This window comes from Rhyacophila brunnea, unplaced genomic scaffold, assembly GCF_057557595.1.
Source record: "Rhyacophila brunnea isolate RB1 unplaced genomic scaffold, BYU_Rbru_1.0 scaffold_5, whole genome shotgun sequence".
In the NCBI taxonomy this organism is placed as follows: domain Eukaryota; kingdom Metazoa; phylum Arthropoda; class Insecta; order Trichoptera; family Rhyacophilidae; genus Rhyacophila; species Rhyacophila brunnea.
This window is the reverse complement of record NW_028233170.1, coordinates 28,527,329-28,542,928: the sequence shown is the minus strand read 5'-3', so window position 1 is coordinate 28,542,928 and position 15,600 is coordinate 28,527,329. Positions and strand designations below refer to the sequence as shown.

The 15,600-nt window shown below is 33.3% G+C and overlaps 1 protein-coding gene across 1 annotated transcript in view; it reads left to right on the top strand.

Annotated features, from left to right (window-relative positions):
- LOC147066252 (T-box protein H15-like) overlaps window positions 1–15,600 on the top strand; it is a 155,060-nt gene that overhangs the window by 4,016 nt on the left and 135,444 nt on the right. The window contains exons 2-3 of the mRNA XM_085955742.1: window positions 1,502–1,687; window positions 2,459–2,624. Of these exons, the coding sequence (XP_085811868.1) occupies window positions 1,502–1,687; window positions 2,459–2,624 (352 nt within the window). The remainder of the gene's footprint in view (window positions 1–1,501; window positions 1,688–2,458; window positions 2,625–15,600) is intronic.

Here is a 15,600-nt window from a genome sequence, read left to right as displayed (position 1 = left end):
TTGGATAGTAGCAGTACTATCCACCGTAATGTTTAAAGAGGATATGGAAAGTAGTACCTATTACAGAATAATCATGCATTATGATTATAGGTATCTACGTAATAAAATAATTATAAATGGTCATCCACCTACGTTATAAAGTAAGGTAGGCAATATAAGAAAGTCAGTTGGCAGTAGGGAACACAAAAATAATCTGTTCTGTGGTTGGCGGACTGCAGGATGTATTTTTATTCCTAGTACCTATCGAATTTCCCACCCTTTCTCGCGAAAATTTCTTGACAAGGTGTTTAATTAATACGGCTTGCTTCTCGCCTAAGTATATCTTGTCCCATTTCATATTTCACAGTGAAAACATAAGCCTTTCGTTGTTAATTTCGAAGACAGGCCTTTGGCTGTTGTTAAGCCTCCGTTTTGAAGGCGGTGGAATGGGGCTACTTGCTAAGCCTTAAGTCTGAAGTGAAAGCATTGGCGAATGGCAGGTAACCACCCCTCAACCCAAGCGGCTGCCTACGACGACAGAAGGGGGTTAGACAGGTTGGGATTAAGGTTTGATAAAACGAGATTTCGTTGTGGGATTACTAATTTGAGAATTTGTTGCACGGACTTTGAGCAACATTTTGCTGTAATTTTTCATAACATAAAATAAAATTAGTGTACCTACCAATATATCCCTACTCTTAGAAACTAGGGCGAATTAGTACTTAATTTACGACTACATAGGGAGGTATATTACCTGATTCAGTAAATATTCAAATCGGACACCGTTAAACCACGGCATGGAGAGAAAAGGTGAAGCGTTTCCATAAAATATAAATCGTATATTTAATTTTTTTTCACTAGGTTGGTACCTATCTACATATAGGCAATTTGTTTGGATTCGAACCTTGCACCAAGAGAGAGAGCCAAGGTGAGAAAATATGAAAGGCCTTGCACATCTGGACCAGCCTGTCTTTCTTAAACACGCAGATAGGAAAATACAAATGAATGTGATTGAAAAATTAACTCTGCCTACGTTTCGATACGAGTAGGTACCTATCTATTGTAAGAACAATTGCATTAATGTTTTTTTTTAATATTCTGTCAACGTATTCACTCTGACATTGAAAATTTGTATGTGAGGATTTTAAATTTAATCAATACATCACAGTAGATAGGTACGTCATCATAACTAAAAATCCTCCCACCCTCTCTAGAATCCAGCTAATTACTAGATATAAGTATCCATATTCCCACAATTTTTACTTCCGTCCTTTTGAACTACGCAGGTTGAGTGGTCTGACGTATTCACTACAGCTTTTATAATCGCAGGCACAACTTCCATCGTAACCCTGTTTACTGTTAGGTACATAAAATAGACATGTCCTAGGTAAATACATATTATAATGGATACTGATTGTGTGTGACTAAGGGTAGAAGAGGTAATCCAAACTAAAATAGACTATGTTTGTTACCAAATTAAGCCTTCTGATTGTCGATTCTAACTTATTCATTTTATCAACAGGTTCTGGGTCTCGACAGAGCTCTCCAGCTTCATCCAGTGGTATCGCTGAGGAAGATGCCGACGTGGATGTAGAAAGGTGCTCAGATGGCGAGGGAGGACCTGCACAACCTCGGTCACCTCGCTCGCCTCGTTCACCTCGTTCCCCCCGTTCCCCAAGATCATCCCGGTCGCGGACACCATGTTCGGGTAGGTGGTTTTTTAGTTATAATTTTTACAGACGGTTGATAAGTGATACCCAAACTTTTTGGTTGGACCAAACCTTAAAATATTATGTAAACACACGGGAACCCTTACAATAACATAGCTGACAATATATTATTAAACGAGATGTTAATAATGTGACCGTATGCATTTAAAAAAATAGGGTTTGTCAATTATATGAATCACGCGAATATCTTAGCTAGAATGCCTTATTGTTATAATGAGAAAATCTTTGATAATTAAAAAAAACATGTAGGAGGTATACACATAACCAGGGAATAGAACAGATTAATAAATATAAATGTAAAAGCCATCGCACATGGACCAAAGTTTTGAAGCAGTGTAATTTTACGGGCTGACTCTATAAAATCTAAGTAAAAAAACCGCGTCTACCGTTCGGAACAATCGACAAAGGTAAGGGGTGACAAACTAAAATGCATATTATTAACTACTATAGAAAGTAGGATATTCTTTAACACGACGTGTTTCCTGTTTTTTGAGATATTTAGCCTGTTATACCACACCCAGTAGAGTAAGCCAGTTCTCATTCATTTGGATTCCGCTGTAGTTATTTATACCTCCAGGGACCACAAAATTAATTATACTTATATACCTGCATTACAAAAAGGTGGCAAGTCGCACTTTTACAAATTCTTTCAGAATCTGGTTGGGAATCACTGATTTAGATAAATAAATGACAAGAATAATTTAAAATGGTAAAGTAATACAATGTGAATTGTGGTATTTTATTATTAGATATTGGTGAACGAGAGACCCCCTCTCCTCCAAATCCCCGGACTGCCCCGACGCAGCGCTGCAATTGTGAAGAGTTATTGCAGGCTGAGTGTAGACTAGAAACCAAAGACTTATGGGATAAGTTCCACGACCTGGGTACAGAGATGATCATCACGAAGACTGGAAGGTAAGTGTCTTTTTATCACATGCATGTAGGTCAATAAATAATATGTTTCCATTTATTATGATATCTACCTGCTATTAGTGAACATCAGGCTATTTTATTACCACGTTTTTCTTAGCTCGTATTCTTGTTTGTCCGGTGGTTGTTTATCCAGTACAAATCTTGCAATCGATTTTTAACTAACTTCCCGGCTAGCTCTAGACATTTGAAACTTTTAGAATATAATTATCATAACACGATGTCAATGCATTCTTTTAATACTTTTAGACATCTTTAAGTAGAATTGAATTCATTTTCAGTTAATTCTATTTTGTATGATAAGTTATTTCGGAAGAAATCCGTAAGCCAATCCACTAATATTAGTTGCTAAGGGGGTGGTCCTAGCAACTAAATTATTATTATATACGTGCGTTACTATGGAAATCAAAATGACATTTCAGTATTTTATATTTGTTCGTTTGTTGCAAGATAGCAAAAAAATGATTTGTTGACAATTGCCTTATTTGTCCTAAATTATTATTACATAGAATTGTCAAGTTTATATTATTGAACAGAAAATTTAAAAACGTGGCATATAAAAAGTTCTTTTTATCTTGTAATTATTTAATATAGGTACATATTATTAATGATGCTTGTAGGTACATAATACAAATCGACGCTATAAGTTTTTAATCAAAGGTGTTAAAGAAAACCTTCTGGAGTCTCAATATATACCTAAAAATTAATGTGCAAACAGATTGCACGGTGGCAGGGCTCGAAATGGACCGGAACGCACCGGAGCGCCGTTCCTGTTCGTGAAATCGGTAAAATTATCGCTCCGTATCGTGGAATAAATAATTTGACCGTCTGAGCTGGATAGGCCATATAATAGAAAATCTAACACACTTATTTTTATGAAAAAAAAACACATAAGCTTTGATAACTTTACTATGTAAAAATCTTCAGAAAACTGTCGAGCACTCAGGTTCGTAAATTTTTCCATTTCGAGCGCTGCACGGTGGATCTATTTACTATTTTCACAAGACATTTCCCGAACAATAAAAGTTGAACATTACTACTAGATAAATCCATAAAAAATATTTTCATGCCCAGAAGATACCGAACACGTGTAGTTTTAACTTAAAATATCATCCATACTAAAGCGATATTCGTCTATGACGAGTGAAACTGACAATCCTGAAATGATTCAGTATGAGATTAAGAGATGAATCTTTAAATGACTTATTTATAGGTATGGAATTACATCGTAATTATTCACGTATAAGGAAGATTCTGGAGTTCTGCAGGACGTGTGCAAATATTGCTATTAGACAATATTTAGATGAAAAATCGCAAATAATAAAATGCGTGTGTTATTCGTGTTGCAAAGAGGACAAAATGGCTTATGAAGTCTTTTAATACCAAACGTTCACGAGGCTCGGTAGCTCTGTGATATTAAATATTTAAATCGATAAACTAACTATTAATTTATCTTTAATTGAATTATTAGCAATCTATATCAAATCCCTTTCATCCCCCCAAATTGCACCGAAGTGTATAATAACTAGTCGTAAAAACACCCCATCGAAATGATCCCGTTGTTATTGAATGTAATACAAAAAGAAAACAAATTTATTAGGTGGCCACTTGGTGTATCGGTGTTGGTATCAATTATACGCCAGTGGCGGCAAGTGGCTGGGGATGATCTCGAGGGGCTAAATCCACCGCCTGCGCCTTGTCGACTCAATAGCTTCTGCACCCTAACATTAATCTCTGTATACGTCCAGTGAAGTGGGTGGGATGGCCAATCTATTATTCTCAGTATTGATTCATTTCTTTTTTCGTGGATTCTTCTTATTTAAAACCGTTGCGTAGCAATAATTCACATTTCCTCTACTTAGATACCATCGCCTTACCCGTTATGTATTTCAGTTCCCATTATTTCTGAGTTCCCTGGTCTGTCCGTTTGGTTTGTACGGGTTATATTGGGTCAAGTCGCAACGGCTGTAAACATTATCAGCAAATGAACATATAAATAAAGATAAATATGCCGAATCCAGATGTCGATAGTTAAAACAGTGAGTAGACAGCACGGTACCATATTATGTAACAATAGGTAAGTACCTAGCTACAATTCATACACATTATCTTGTATTATTTTATAAAGCAATGGCCAACTAGTTCCGACTATAGACACATTGTCTGGAGCTATCTTTCAATTAGAAACGTAGGTATATTAATTATATAGTATGGTATAGGTTTTTATTAGTTAAACAAAAGGTGTAACATATCGCAGACTGCGGTAGCTTGCGGTGGATATGTATTATGTACTTAGGTACTAGGTACCTAAGTGTCGATATTATAAACAAAATCAGATCTTATATACGACACACTGGTTCAGAAGATAGGTGCAGATACAATGTACCCGTATGTATGACAGTTTTGTAGATAGATACATATTTCTCGAAGTGCTGAAAGGTATGGGTACCTAGGTATATTTATCAGGAAGCAATCTCTTGATACATACCAACAATTTTTAAATTTTTAAAAATTTCAATTGAATAAACGGTAGGTGTAGGATGTAGGTATCTATTATCTTCTGTGATACAACACAAACATAGACGCCTCCGTACCAACCCGTCCCGCACCAACCCGTCCCGCACCAACCCGTCCCGCACCAACCCGTCCCGCACCACAACCAGTCTTAATCGAGCGTCACGAGTCGCTACGTTTGGATGTAAAGTTTCAGCATTTTTTTTATGCCTGGGAATTTCTCATTAGCAGAAACCTAAAACTAAGGTCGCCACGCAATCAAAAGTGCTTTGACTGATTTTACAGAGACTTTCTAAATAAAATAAATCAACATTTTTTTGTAACTGCTTATAATTGAAATGATGGTACGCCCATGGTATCTGTTGGAGATTGAACATAGGCCGTGCCAAGTTGGTGCTGCGAGTCGATACATTTAGTCACTAGCTGAAGCACAATCTCCGTGTCTAATGGCTCGCAGTATCGCATCAATCTAAATCACTAAATGACTCATTGTTTGGTCACCCTCCCCCAATAATAGCAGCTATTGTTACTCCTCTGTTTCCTCTTTTGTACCCTCTCGGGAACGTTTGATTCTTTGCAGTGATTCTAAAATGATTTATTAATGAGTAAAACAAAACCTATGGGAGGTAACAGGAATATAAATTTAGAATACTTCGGTATTATCTCATTTTCATATGTGACATATTATAATATTTTTGTAACCACATAGGTACAGCATACTTTCCTTATTTCTGTGTTCCCTGGATATCCCATTCTCAATGTCATTATATCATAGTGTCATTTCTCATCTAGGTATATATATACTCATGGACAATGCGGTTAAATTGATGTTTAATTTGGTTATATTTTACCTATTTTTCATTATGTTTTTATATGATCATAGTTAGATACTTAACACTGTGATGACAGATTTATATTATTATTTGTCTTGAGCGACTTATTATACACGTTTAACAAAGTAATTTAACCGTTTTTATGTAGGCGTGTAATCTAATAATATTTAAACTTCTTTTATAGTGTTAACTGTCAATTCATGGTGGAACTGCATTGCATTATTTGATTAATTATTTGTTTAATTAAATAAAACACAATTTTATAGTATCTACTTATTCCACTTTTTTAATTAAATTTTGGACCGGAAACTTAGTTGATAATGTCCCTTTAAGGAGGACGAAACTGGTCCAAAATTTAATTAAAAAAGTGGAATAAGTATCTAATAGTGTTGAACTAGTGTTTTATTTAATTAAACAATAATATTAATCAAATAATAATATTTAAATGCTTGAAAATTTACTTTTTTATTATAATGTAAATCTATTTATGAATTTATGAACCTAACTCAACTCCATGCTCATAAATTGAATCGATCTATTTGACATGAAATGAAAAGGTGAATATTTATTGATTGTAGTACGTAGGAATCGACATATAAACTACATTTTCAGGTGTGATTTACATTGTTAGGTAAACTTTCTTCACCACAATAATTATGTCAGTAGGCAGTGCATATTATTATGTATTTGCGTGTTTGTGATCCAGCGGCATCCATATCACACGCCAGTGACGTACTAAAGACTCCCAAATAGATTTTGTTAATGAGATAGGGATTATTTTAAATCAAGATTAGGTTAAGATTTTAGTATTTTCGATGAAAATATATACTTAAGTGACCATAAAAATATAACTACAAAAAGAGAATCGGTGAATATAAGTTTTACTCAAATCGGAAATTTGTCAGTTATAGGTAATATTATAACATTACATTTTAACATTTTTATATGTTATTTTGCACAATTCTTCAGTCGAATGCAAGACCATTCGAAGTCACATTCAAAATATTTTATGAGACAGTTCTTCGAAACAAGACAAATTCATGTAGGTACCTATCTATTTTATTTTATACTAATGTAAGTACATAATCTAACTATAGAACAGTGTAATATTACTGGAAAGATTTTCGCATACCTACAAGATTCATTTTTTTAGATTTAGATTTTGTTCAAATAACTCTCCAATAAAATAAAATAATATATAAAATGCATAAATGCATAAATTTGCAAGCAAATGACAATTCCTCAGGTTAAAGTATTTTATTTTCGATACTAAAATTAATATCAGCCATAATATCTAATGTACTCAGTTATAAGTTTTTACTAACAAATGGTCTGTCCTGCTATATGTTTTTGGATGGAGTACCTATAGGTACTTTTCTTTCATATAATACTGAATACATAGTGTGTGGTTTGTTTAATTTTCTCTGGTTAAGGGTGATCGTACTGCCTCATGATCACATAAAAGCTCGATTCCGTATAAATGTAGGTACTAGTATTTAAATTTACATATACCTACACATAATTTTTTTTTATAGAAAACGATTTAAATTATAAAAAGTATACGAATGATGATTTTTTTTAAAATAGCTTTTAAAGAACTTATTAATTAACATTAAAACGTTAAAAATATTCATAGAGTGCGATCAATGACATTATTAATGTACAACGCACTCAGTACACTAGCTAGCAAGTAAATTCGCGCATAGCAACATTCGCACGTGTACCTATATGTCGATGTCACGCAATTTCCATTATGCGATATCACACATCGGGAATTTATAGCAATTATATCACCTTTATTGTAATGGCGTTAGAACAGTGTTTCTAGTGTCAATGTTAATTTGAGCGAACCCGTTCGAACCGAACCATTCGGCAGACCCGACAAAAAGCATTGAGAATTTATAGCAAAATCACCTTTATTGTAATGGTGTTAGAAAAGATTATGCCATTCGGCAGACCCGACAAATAAAGTGAGTGTCATTTTTTTCCAGATGCTTCGTCCTTATTAATTTCATTGAGTACGATACTTATAATATCTACTAATAAAAATCAGGCCTTGTTTAAAAATTTGTACACCTTTTAATATTCTTCGGTGCATATTGATTATTTAATATGAAAGTTATCAGTGTGTATCAAATTACAGTGTTTGCTAAAATCGTTACTCTCCACCTAAAGCTGAATGTGAATGTAAACATGGAATCTTAGCTATATATTAATTATTGCAAACTTGTCGTTAAATTGGCCAGTGTTATTTATAGCAAATCCGACGATCCAGTACCTACGCACAATCCTTCCGTTATTGTCTGTAGGTATCTGCCGTTTCTCCATCACTGTCCCGCAGTGGATAACGCGGATAGCCCTCGCCTCGCTGTTTTATGGCCCGATGCCTGTTTTATTATTGTCGAGTCGGCCATACGTTTCCACCTTTGACGTTTTTACTAGTTCGTTCAACACCTGAGAACTGCTCAAATGAATTCGACGTTAAATTTTATGGGAAAAGCTGAAAACAAAATATATGGTTACCCAGATTAAAATTTATAAATCAACTCACGCCATATTGGAGATACTTTGTGAAATCTTACATTCCGGTATGTATCGAAGGTTCTGAAGAGGAGACAGAAAGGCTCCTCATTCGACCATTAACTAAGATTACATTTTCTTGAATATATACACCTACAGTATACAATCAATACAATCTAGAACAGCATCCTACATTTTATGTTAGCTTGTACGTACTTATGTAGGTACCAACCTATTCTAAATACAAGTTTAAATGCATTCTTCTTCTTATGCTATATCCTTTATCGGGTGTCAGCGATGATTTTACCCATATGTCGCTCAGTGGCGAAGGGTGGAGGTAGGCTGTTAAGATCCGCCATAAATAGTGCACATTAAACTTTGTCATTCAGACGTATTTGTTTTTATTGAAATAAGACTACACGTTACAGATGGTGTTGGTTAGTTATTAAAAACCAATTAAACCCTGCCTAAACCAAACCATAATAGTTTTGGTATATTTTGGGCGATACGACAGAATTATGCACACTTTTTCATTCATACTTATTTGTTTTCTTTGGATAAAGAAATTATTATACCTATTGTTGGTTCATTTTTTTTAAATTCATTAAGCCCTGCCTAAACCAAACTACAATAGATAAAAATATTATTCTATCTATAAAATATTCAATGTTATGTATAATTTAATTGCATAAGGTATTTTATAGATAGACGAGTAGATATTTTTTGACTATTATCTATTATGGCTCAGTTTTCGCAGGGTTTAATTGAAACTTAAAAACTAACCAAACCCGTCTGTTACAAAAACAAATAGGTACGTCCGACTGACAAACTTTAATGTGAACTATTTATGACGAATCTTAACAGTCTACCTCCATCCTTCGCCACTGAGTCATTGCTTTAAGCAGAGATGGAGTATTGGCGTTAAACAAGTCTCCGAGAAGTTTACTCAGGGATTGTTTATTTATGTTAAGATCATTTTGAAAATTCGTCTACTCAAAATTATTAATATTGACAGGGCGACAATGAATGTTGACGTTCTCAAACGAATGGGAAAGGACCGAGAAGTTCTGCGTAATATCAAAATTAAACAACTACAGTACCTACCCCAGCCACATTATTAAAGGACTAACGTTCATCAATTCCCTAACTCGTTATCCATGGAAAGATCAACGGTACACGCAGCAGAAGACGACACCGCATTTCGTGGTTTCGGGTAGAAGATGATAAAGCAAAAATTGCCCTGATGGTGACCGACTCAGATAAGATATGGCACGATAAGAAGAAGACGATATTTTTATTGTCTTTCCATTAGCTGTATGGTAACGAAATTGCATTGATATTAGATACCACGTGGTACTGTGGTAAATTCTATTATCTACTGAGCGAGAGAAATGTCAAAGCAGGACAGCATGAATATTACAGTTAGGTACCTATATGACGTCCGAATTCGGAAAAGTAAGCATTAAATTTGTTCACTGCTCAGTACGAATGCTTGTCAAGACGTGGTGTATGCATATTGTATGACTATATACAGGCCATGGCACAGAATTTATAATTACGATGGTAGTGCTAATTATAAATTATCTTTGAGTGCAATTCGGTAACCTATTTGCAACAATCACCATTTTCTACTAACAGTTTACCATATATTATTTCATTCGAAGTATGAGCATGGTAGGGGATGGCATAAGTCTGTTTAAGGACGGTATTTTGCGGCATCATGTGGCGATATCCGAATATGGCTGATATTTTGAATTTTAATAATTTACAATGCCAACAAAGAACAGTATGATAGATACCGTTATGATTTTTTTATCGAAAAATCAAACGATTATACTTATTGTTAATCTAATAAAAAAAAGTACGAAGGTATTATAAGAGTTCATTCACAAATGTCTCGAACCGCTTCCATCCCTTTCGTTGTGGAAATGAATTAATGTGAAACTTTTGAGTAATAAAGTTGTCACTCTTTGATTTAGAGTAGGAACGTTTATTGTGCCTTAACTACACCTGTTCCTGGTAAAAGTTGAATAATATTCTTTGTCATTCCGGTAAATGTCAATATGTATAAGTTTTTTGGGTATTTTATATCACACCTTTATTATTATTAACGTTAAATATTTTCGGTTATGGCTTATTGTGCTCGCGTCTTCGACGGAATTTATTGTATGATATTAAAAGGCCTCCTTGTTATGGCCGTATATTTATGATGCCTTTTTGGAATATTCGAAAATTCTAACCAAATTAAAATTTTATTATTAATACATATATAAATAGTAGGCATTGGTCTGGTGTACCTAATTGGAAAATAGAAAAGACGATTTATTTTCTAATGAATAAATTATAAAGAAGCTGTGCTAATTAATTTTAAATAATTTATAATAAACCTAATATTATTAGCTGAAAGTTAATTTAACAAGATTTAAATTCATAATACTAATTGATTCTTAAGGCATAACCTCAGTTGTGGCATGGTCTAAAAAGATCGTGGCTAGGCGATGCGCGGATTGCGGGTCGCGGGTGCAAATATAATTTGTCATATAAATCCAACATGCGTCCATTTAATGTTCTGTTTATTGTTCTATTAGTAACAATAATAATAATATATTCATTGACATGTTTTCTTTTTCAATTAAATGGGTAACGTTTTTAGTCATCTTTACGCGATTTAAAAATTAATACCCCCGTCGCCATCACGAAACGAATTGACGTATTCACAACTCGACGTTCGCTCTCCGACTGCCAGCCAGTCCAAAATTTCGTCGCGTCGAAGTATCGTCTTAATACCTAAGGACATCATCTCTATTGATTTAAATAAAAACGAATTATGTACGTTCTAGATAGATAAGCTAAGTCTTCTTTTAACCTCTTCTTGGTAGTTCCCTCAATGTTGAGAATAATTGTAACTACCCTAAAATTCAGTTATCTTCTGAGCAATCAAGACCCTCCATCTCTTTCGGTGTTCTGATTCTCTCAATGAAGGCTTCCCCCAGTAAGCCCCGTCATTTGGTCGCTCCAGTACGCCGATGCCCTTCTTCTGATTTCCCTTCCCTGGAAGCTACCCAAAATCACCAGTTTCTCCTGGTTATCCGGTCCGCGCGGAATAATATGTCCAAAAAATGCAGAATGCGTTTCAGACATATTGTCGTTAGCCATTCCCTTACTATTAGCAATAATATATAAATATGAGAGTATAATTATATAAAAGAAACATTACGTATGTATAAAAAATTAAAAAAAGTAGTATGTACCTACTTAAATGATAGATACAACTGTCGGCTCGGTACCTTTCCCCGCTCATTGATAATAACTTTCATCCTTTTTTGAGCCTGGCACTATAATCCAAAGTGCGTCTTGGCCTCCTCCAACATCCGCCTCCATCCATGCACAATGTTGCCACGCTCGTGGAGACATCCTTTCAAACGGAAATCGTACAAGTTCTGTTTAGTATGGGCTCACTTGCATCATAGCGATATAAAATTTCATTGAATGCATACCGCCTAATACCAATAACGCCGACCAATGAATGGTTACGATTGCCTTACGAACTGTCAGAAACTGTTTGTGTGCGGTCTTTAAAACTATCTCGGAACTTTCTCTTCTTATATTGTAAGATAGGTACCTATGTTGTGTTTGTTTGCTTTTCAGATTCACGAATGCTAGTCAAGAGTCACTTGTACATCTTATATAATATGGTCCAGTTATTTAGAGATTCAAAAACCTTACAGCTCATTATTGTACCTATATCTGTATTCACCATGACTATGTTATTGATCATTAAATTTGATTGGTCCTAACATATCATGCAATACGCTCCTTTCAAATGAGTCCAACACTCTGTCCATATAGCTAATAAGTTTTATACAATTTAAATTTAAACCGAAGCTTTCTTTTTGTTTCTATCGTCATATGTTATTTTCAAATATTATTATCTATTTGAAAGTTTCTGCAATGAAGAATCAAGTAAGTTGTTGTGAGTTTTATGATTATTGTATTTTTATTAACATCCTATTTTTTGCATTTCATTAAATCTTTAACGACCAATATATTGTTGCCAATGAGCTAAATGACATAAAATTTATAATGTAAATAATTTTTCTTTAGTATGGCAACACAGTTACAAAAAATAATATCAGATGCTTTGATTTAATTGCTTATCGTAAAATTTTGTCAATGATGTATCGGCTATTCATATCTAAAACTGGTATTCGTCTAAAAAGATATTAATAAAATTGACTAAGTATATTTTATGGTTTAATTTTATAATGAAATTTTAAATTAGTTAATATCTACGCATATAACTATTAGGAAAGTATGATTAGAATTTTTAATATCAACATACAACTTTTATAGCTTTATCCTTTACTGGTTGACAAATCGTATGTAAAAGATAATATTATGCTGTTCTTGCAATGTGTATATAAATAACGCAGAATTAAAATTTCTTTCTTTCTTTCTTTTGACCATGTCCGATCCTAATAGGATCATATGGGCCTCCACAGAGTGGAGGTTTGTATTAACAGATTTTTATTTTTACGAGAAATGGATGTCAGCCACTTGCTCAACCTATTAGGTCCATACTCTGACTCATACACAACTTGAAAAACAATTTGTGTACTTGCCAGACCCAGGATTCGAACCTGGGACCCTCGACACTATAGACCGGCCCTTAAGCCACGCGGCCATTAAAATTACTTCAATGAAATTAAATTTTTGAATTTAGAATTCAAACAAATAATACGACATTACGTTTTACTTTTTATCTCGATGTGATAATAATTGATTGTCGCAAGAGACTTTCGAATTTTTTCAAATTTTTTTTTCCATCACAAATTTAGTGTGTGTAGCTTTCAGCTGTCATTGGCGCCTTTGATACCCGGAATGATAATCTGCCAAAGTATTTGCCTCATCTCATAGATTTTGGTTTAATCTTTAATGATTTTAAGTTAAAACTAATAAATTCAACCTACTGTAGGTAGGTACATTATGATACTTAAGATAGAACTTGTACGACGAATTAACATAATAGAACCTGTATATTTGCCCAATACTGACAATTCAAATTAATTTATTTTCATATACCTAGGTAACTTTGCAAATTAACAATTTAAAACTTTCACAACATGACATGAAAAATAAATAAATAGGTATAAGCAGCATAAAAAGAGTTTAAAATGTAAATATAAAACAATTATAAAGTAGATGCATGGAAGTAAGCCGAATGAGTTAAGTAGACCACATTTTAAGAATTTGTAAAACAAAGTCTACCTAAACTGTCCTAAACTCTCATGTAGGTGGAATATATCAATATTCCGAAGCGATAAATATTATTATGTAACCTTGCCGAGCATCGACAGTATTTTTCTTTCGTTCTTATAATTTTAATTCTTCTTTCGACCATGTCCGATCCTAATAGGATCATATGGACCTCCACAGAGTAGAGGTTTGTAAAACAATTGGTAAACAATTTTAATTAGCATTTATCAAACAATATTAATTTAATTGTTAGGTATTTAAATTTAATCTTAGTCTTGCAAACGATGCTGGAGGGCGTGGTCTCCCATGCAATCTACGCATATTTTTTTTTGTTTAGTTACTTTTACAAAAAATAAAAATAAAATTTGATATTAACGATCAAAAAAGGCTTTTGATTGTTCATTGCGTTATATGCCCATAGAAATCTGTTTCTGTGAAAATGGTCACGCTTTGTTGTATTAAAATATTATTGTGATTCTATTGATTGTAAATCATCAGGGGTGGAATGATGATAATAGTATTTTATTGAAAAATTACTTTAAATTAACTGAAATATTATAGTAGTCAAATTATGTTGGTATGTAAATAAAAAGTGTGAATCTTAATTCCGTACTTTCCATTCGGTTTAAAGGGGAAATAAAATTCTAAATTAATTACTGGGAGGTCAATATTGTATAAAAGATCATTTAATATTATTTTTGGACATTTTAATTATTGCCATGACATTAAGCAATCAAGATTTATTTTTAACGTAATTTTGTAATCTACAAAACACGTTTTATAGATACGGTCTCACAGCTTATGTAGGTATGTACCTATATTCTCGAATGCCCTCATTTCTCAGTGTCATAAATACAAATTATGTATTGATATAAAAATAAATCTAAAATATCTAAATCGATTTATTAGAGCTGTTCATTTAATTTGCGGACTGCTACTGCAAAATTAATAATCCAATTTGTTAAAAAAATATGTTGAACAATTTGTCGGGAGTGATGACACCGTTTCTGTAGAGTAAATAGCGTGGCAGCTTTTTAAATCATTCATAAATAATTGAATAAGTCAGTATTATAAGGTGGTATAATTTTCGTCCACTCAATGATGACATATTTAATTCCCTTTATTTTGTTAACTGTCAATTCATGGTGGAACTGCATTGTATTGTTGTTTTTATTTAATAAAACGCAATTTTTTTTATAGTACTTATTCCACTTTTAATTAATATATTAGGACCGGTTTCGTCCGCTTCGTCGAAAATGTCCCACTGAAGCGGACGAAACCGGTCCTAATATATTAATTAAAAGTGGAATAAGTACTATAAAAAAAATTGCGTTTTATTAAATAAAAACAACAATACATATTTAATTGCTAATGTAAAATTAATTGGATCTCAAACGATAAGTCACTTGTAATGTGTACGAAAACATATTTTATCGAAACCACCACGCACATTATTTATAAACGTTTGGGCATTTACACCGAATTGAATTATTATCATTGATGCCTTAGTTTATACTTTTTAAATTAAATATTAATTAATTGAATATAATAATGTATCACCCGAGAGTTCTGGGTTCGATTCCCGGTCATGACAAAAACATTTATGTGTTTTTCTCAAAGCTTGGGTGTTTGTGATTGTTCAAAATTACTAACAACCACCTTGTACGAAAAAGCAAGGACATGGTTATTAATAATTCTAAAAAAAAAAAAAAAAAGATTAAATTTAAAAAATGGAAATCATTGAAAAATAATTACTGTAGATTCAGGAAACACAGAATTGTGGAACAACACAGAACCGAGTGTGGAAGAATACGTATGATATAAACTTAAACACGTGT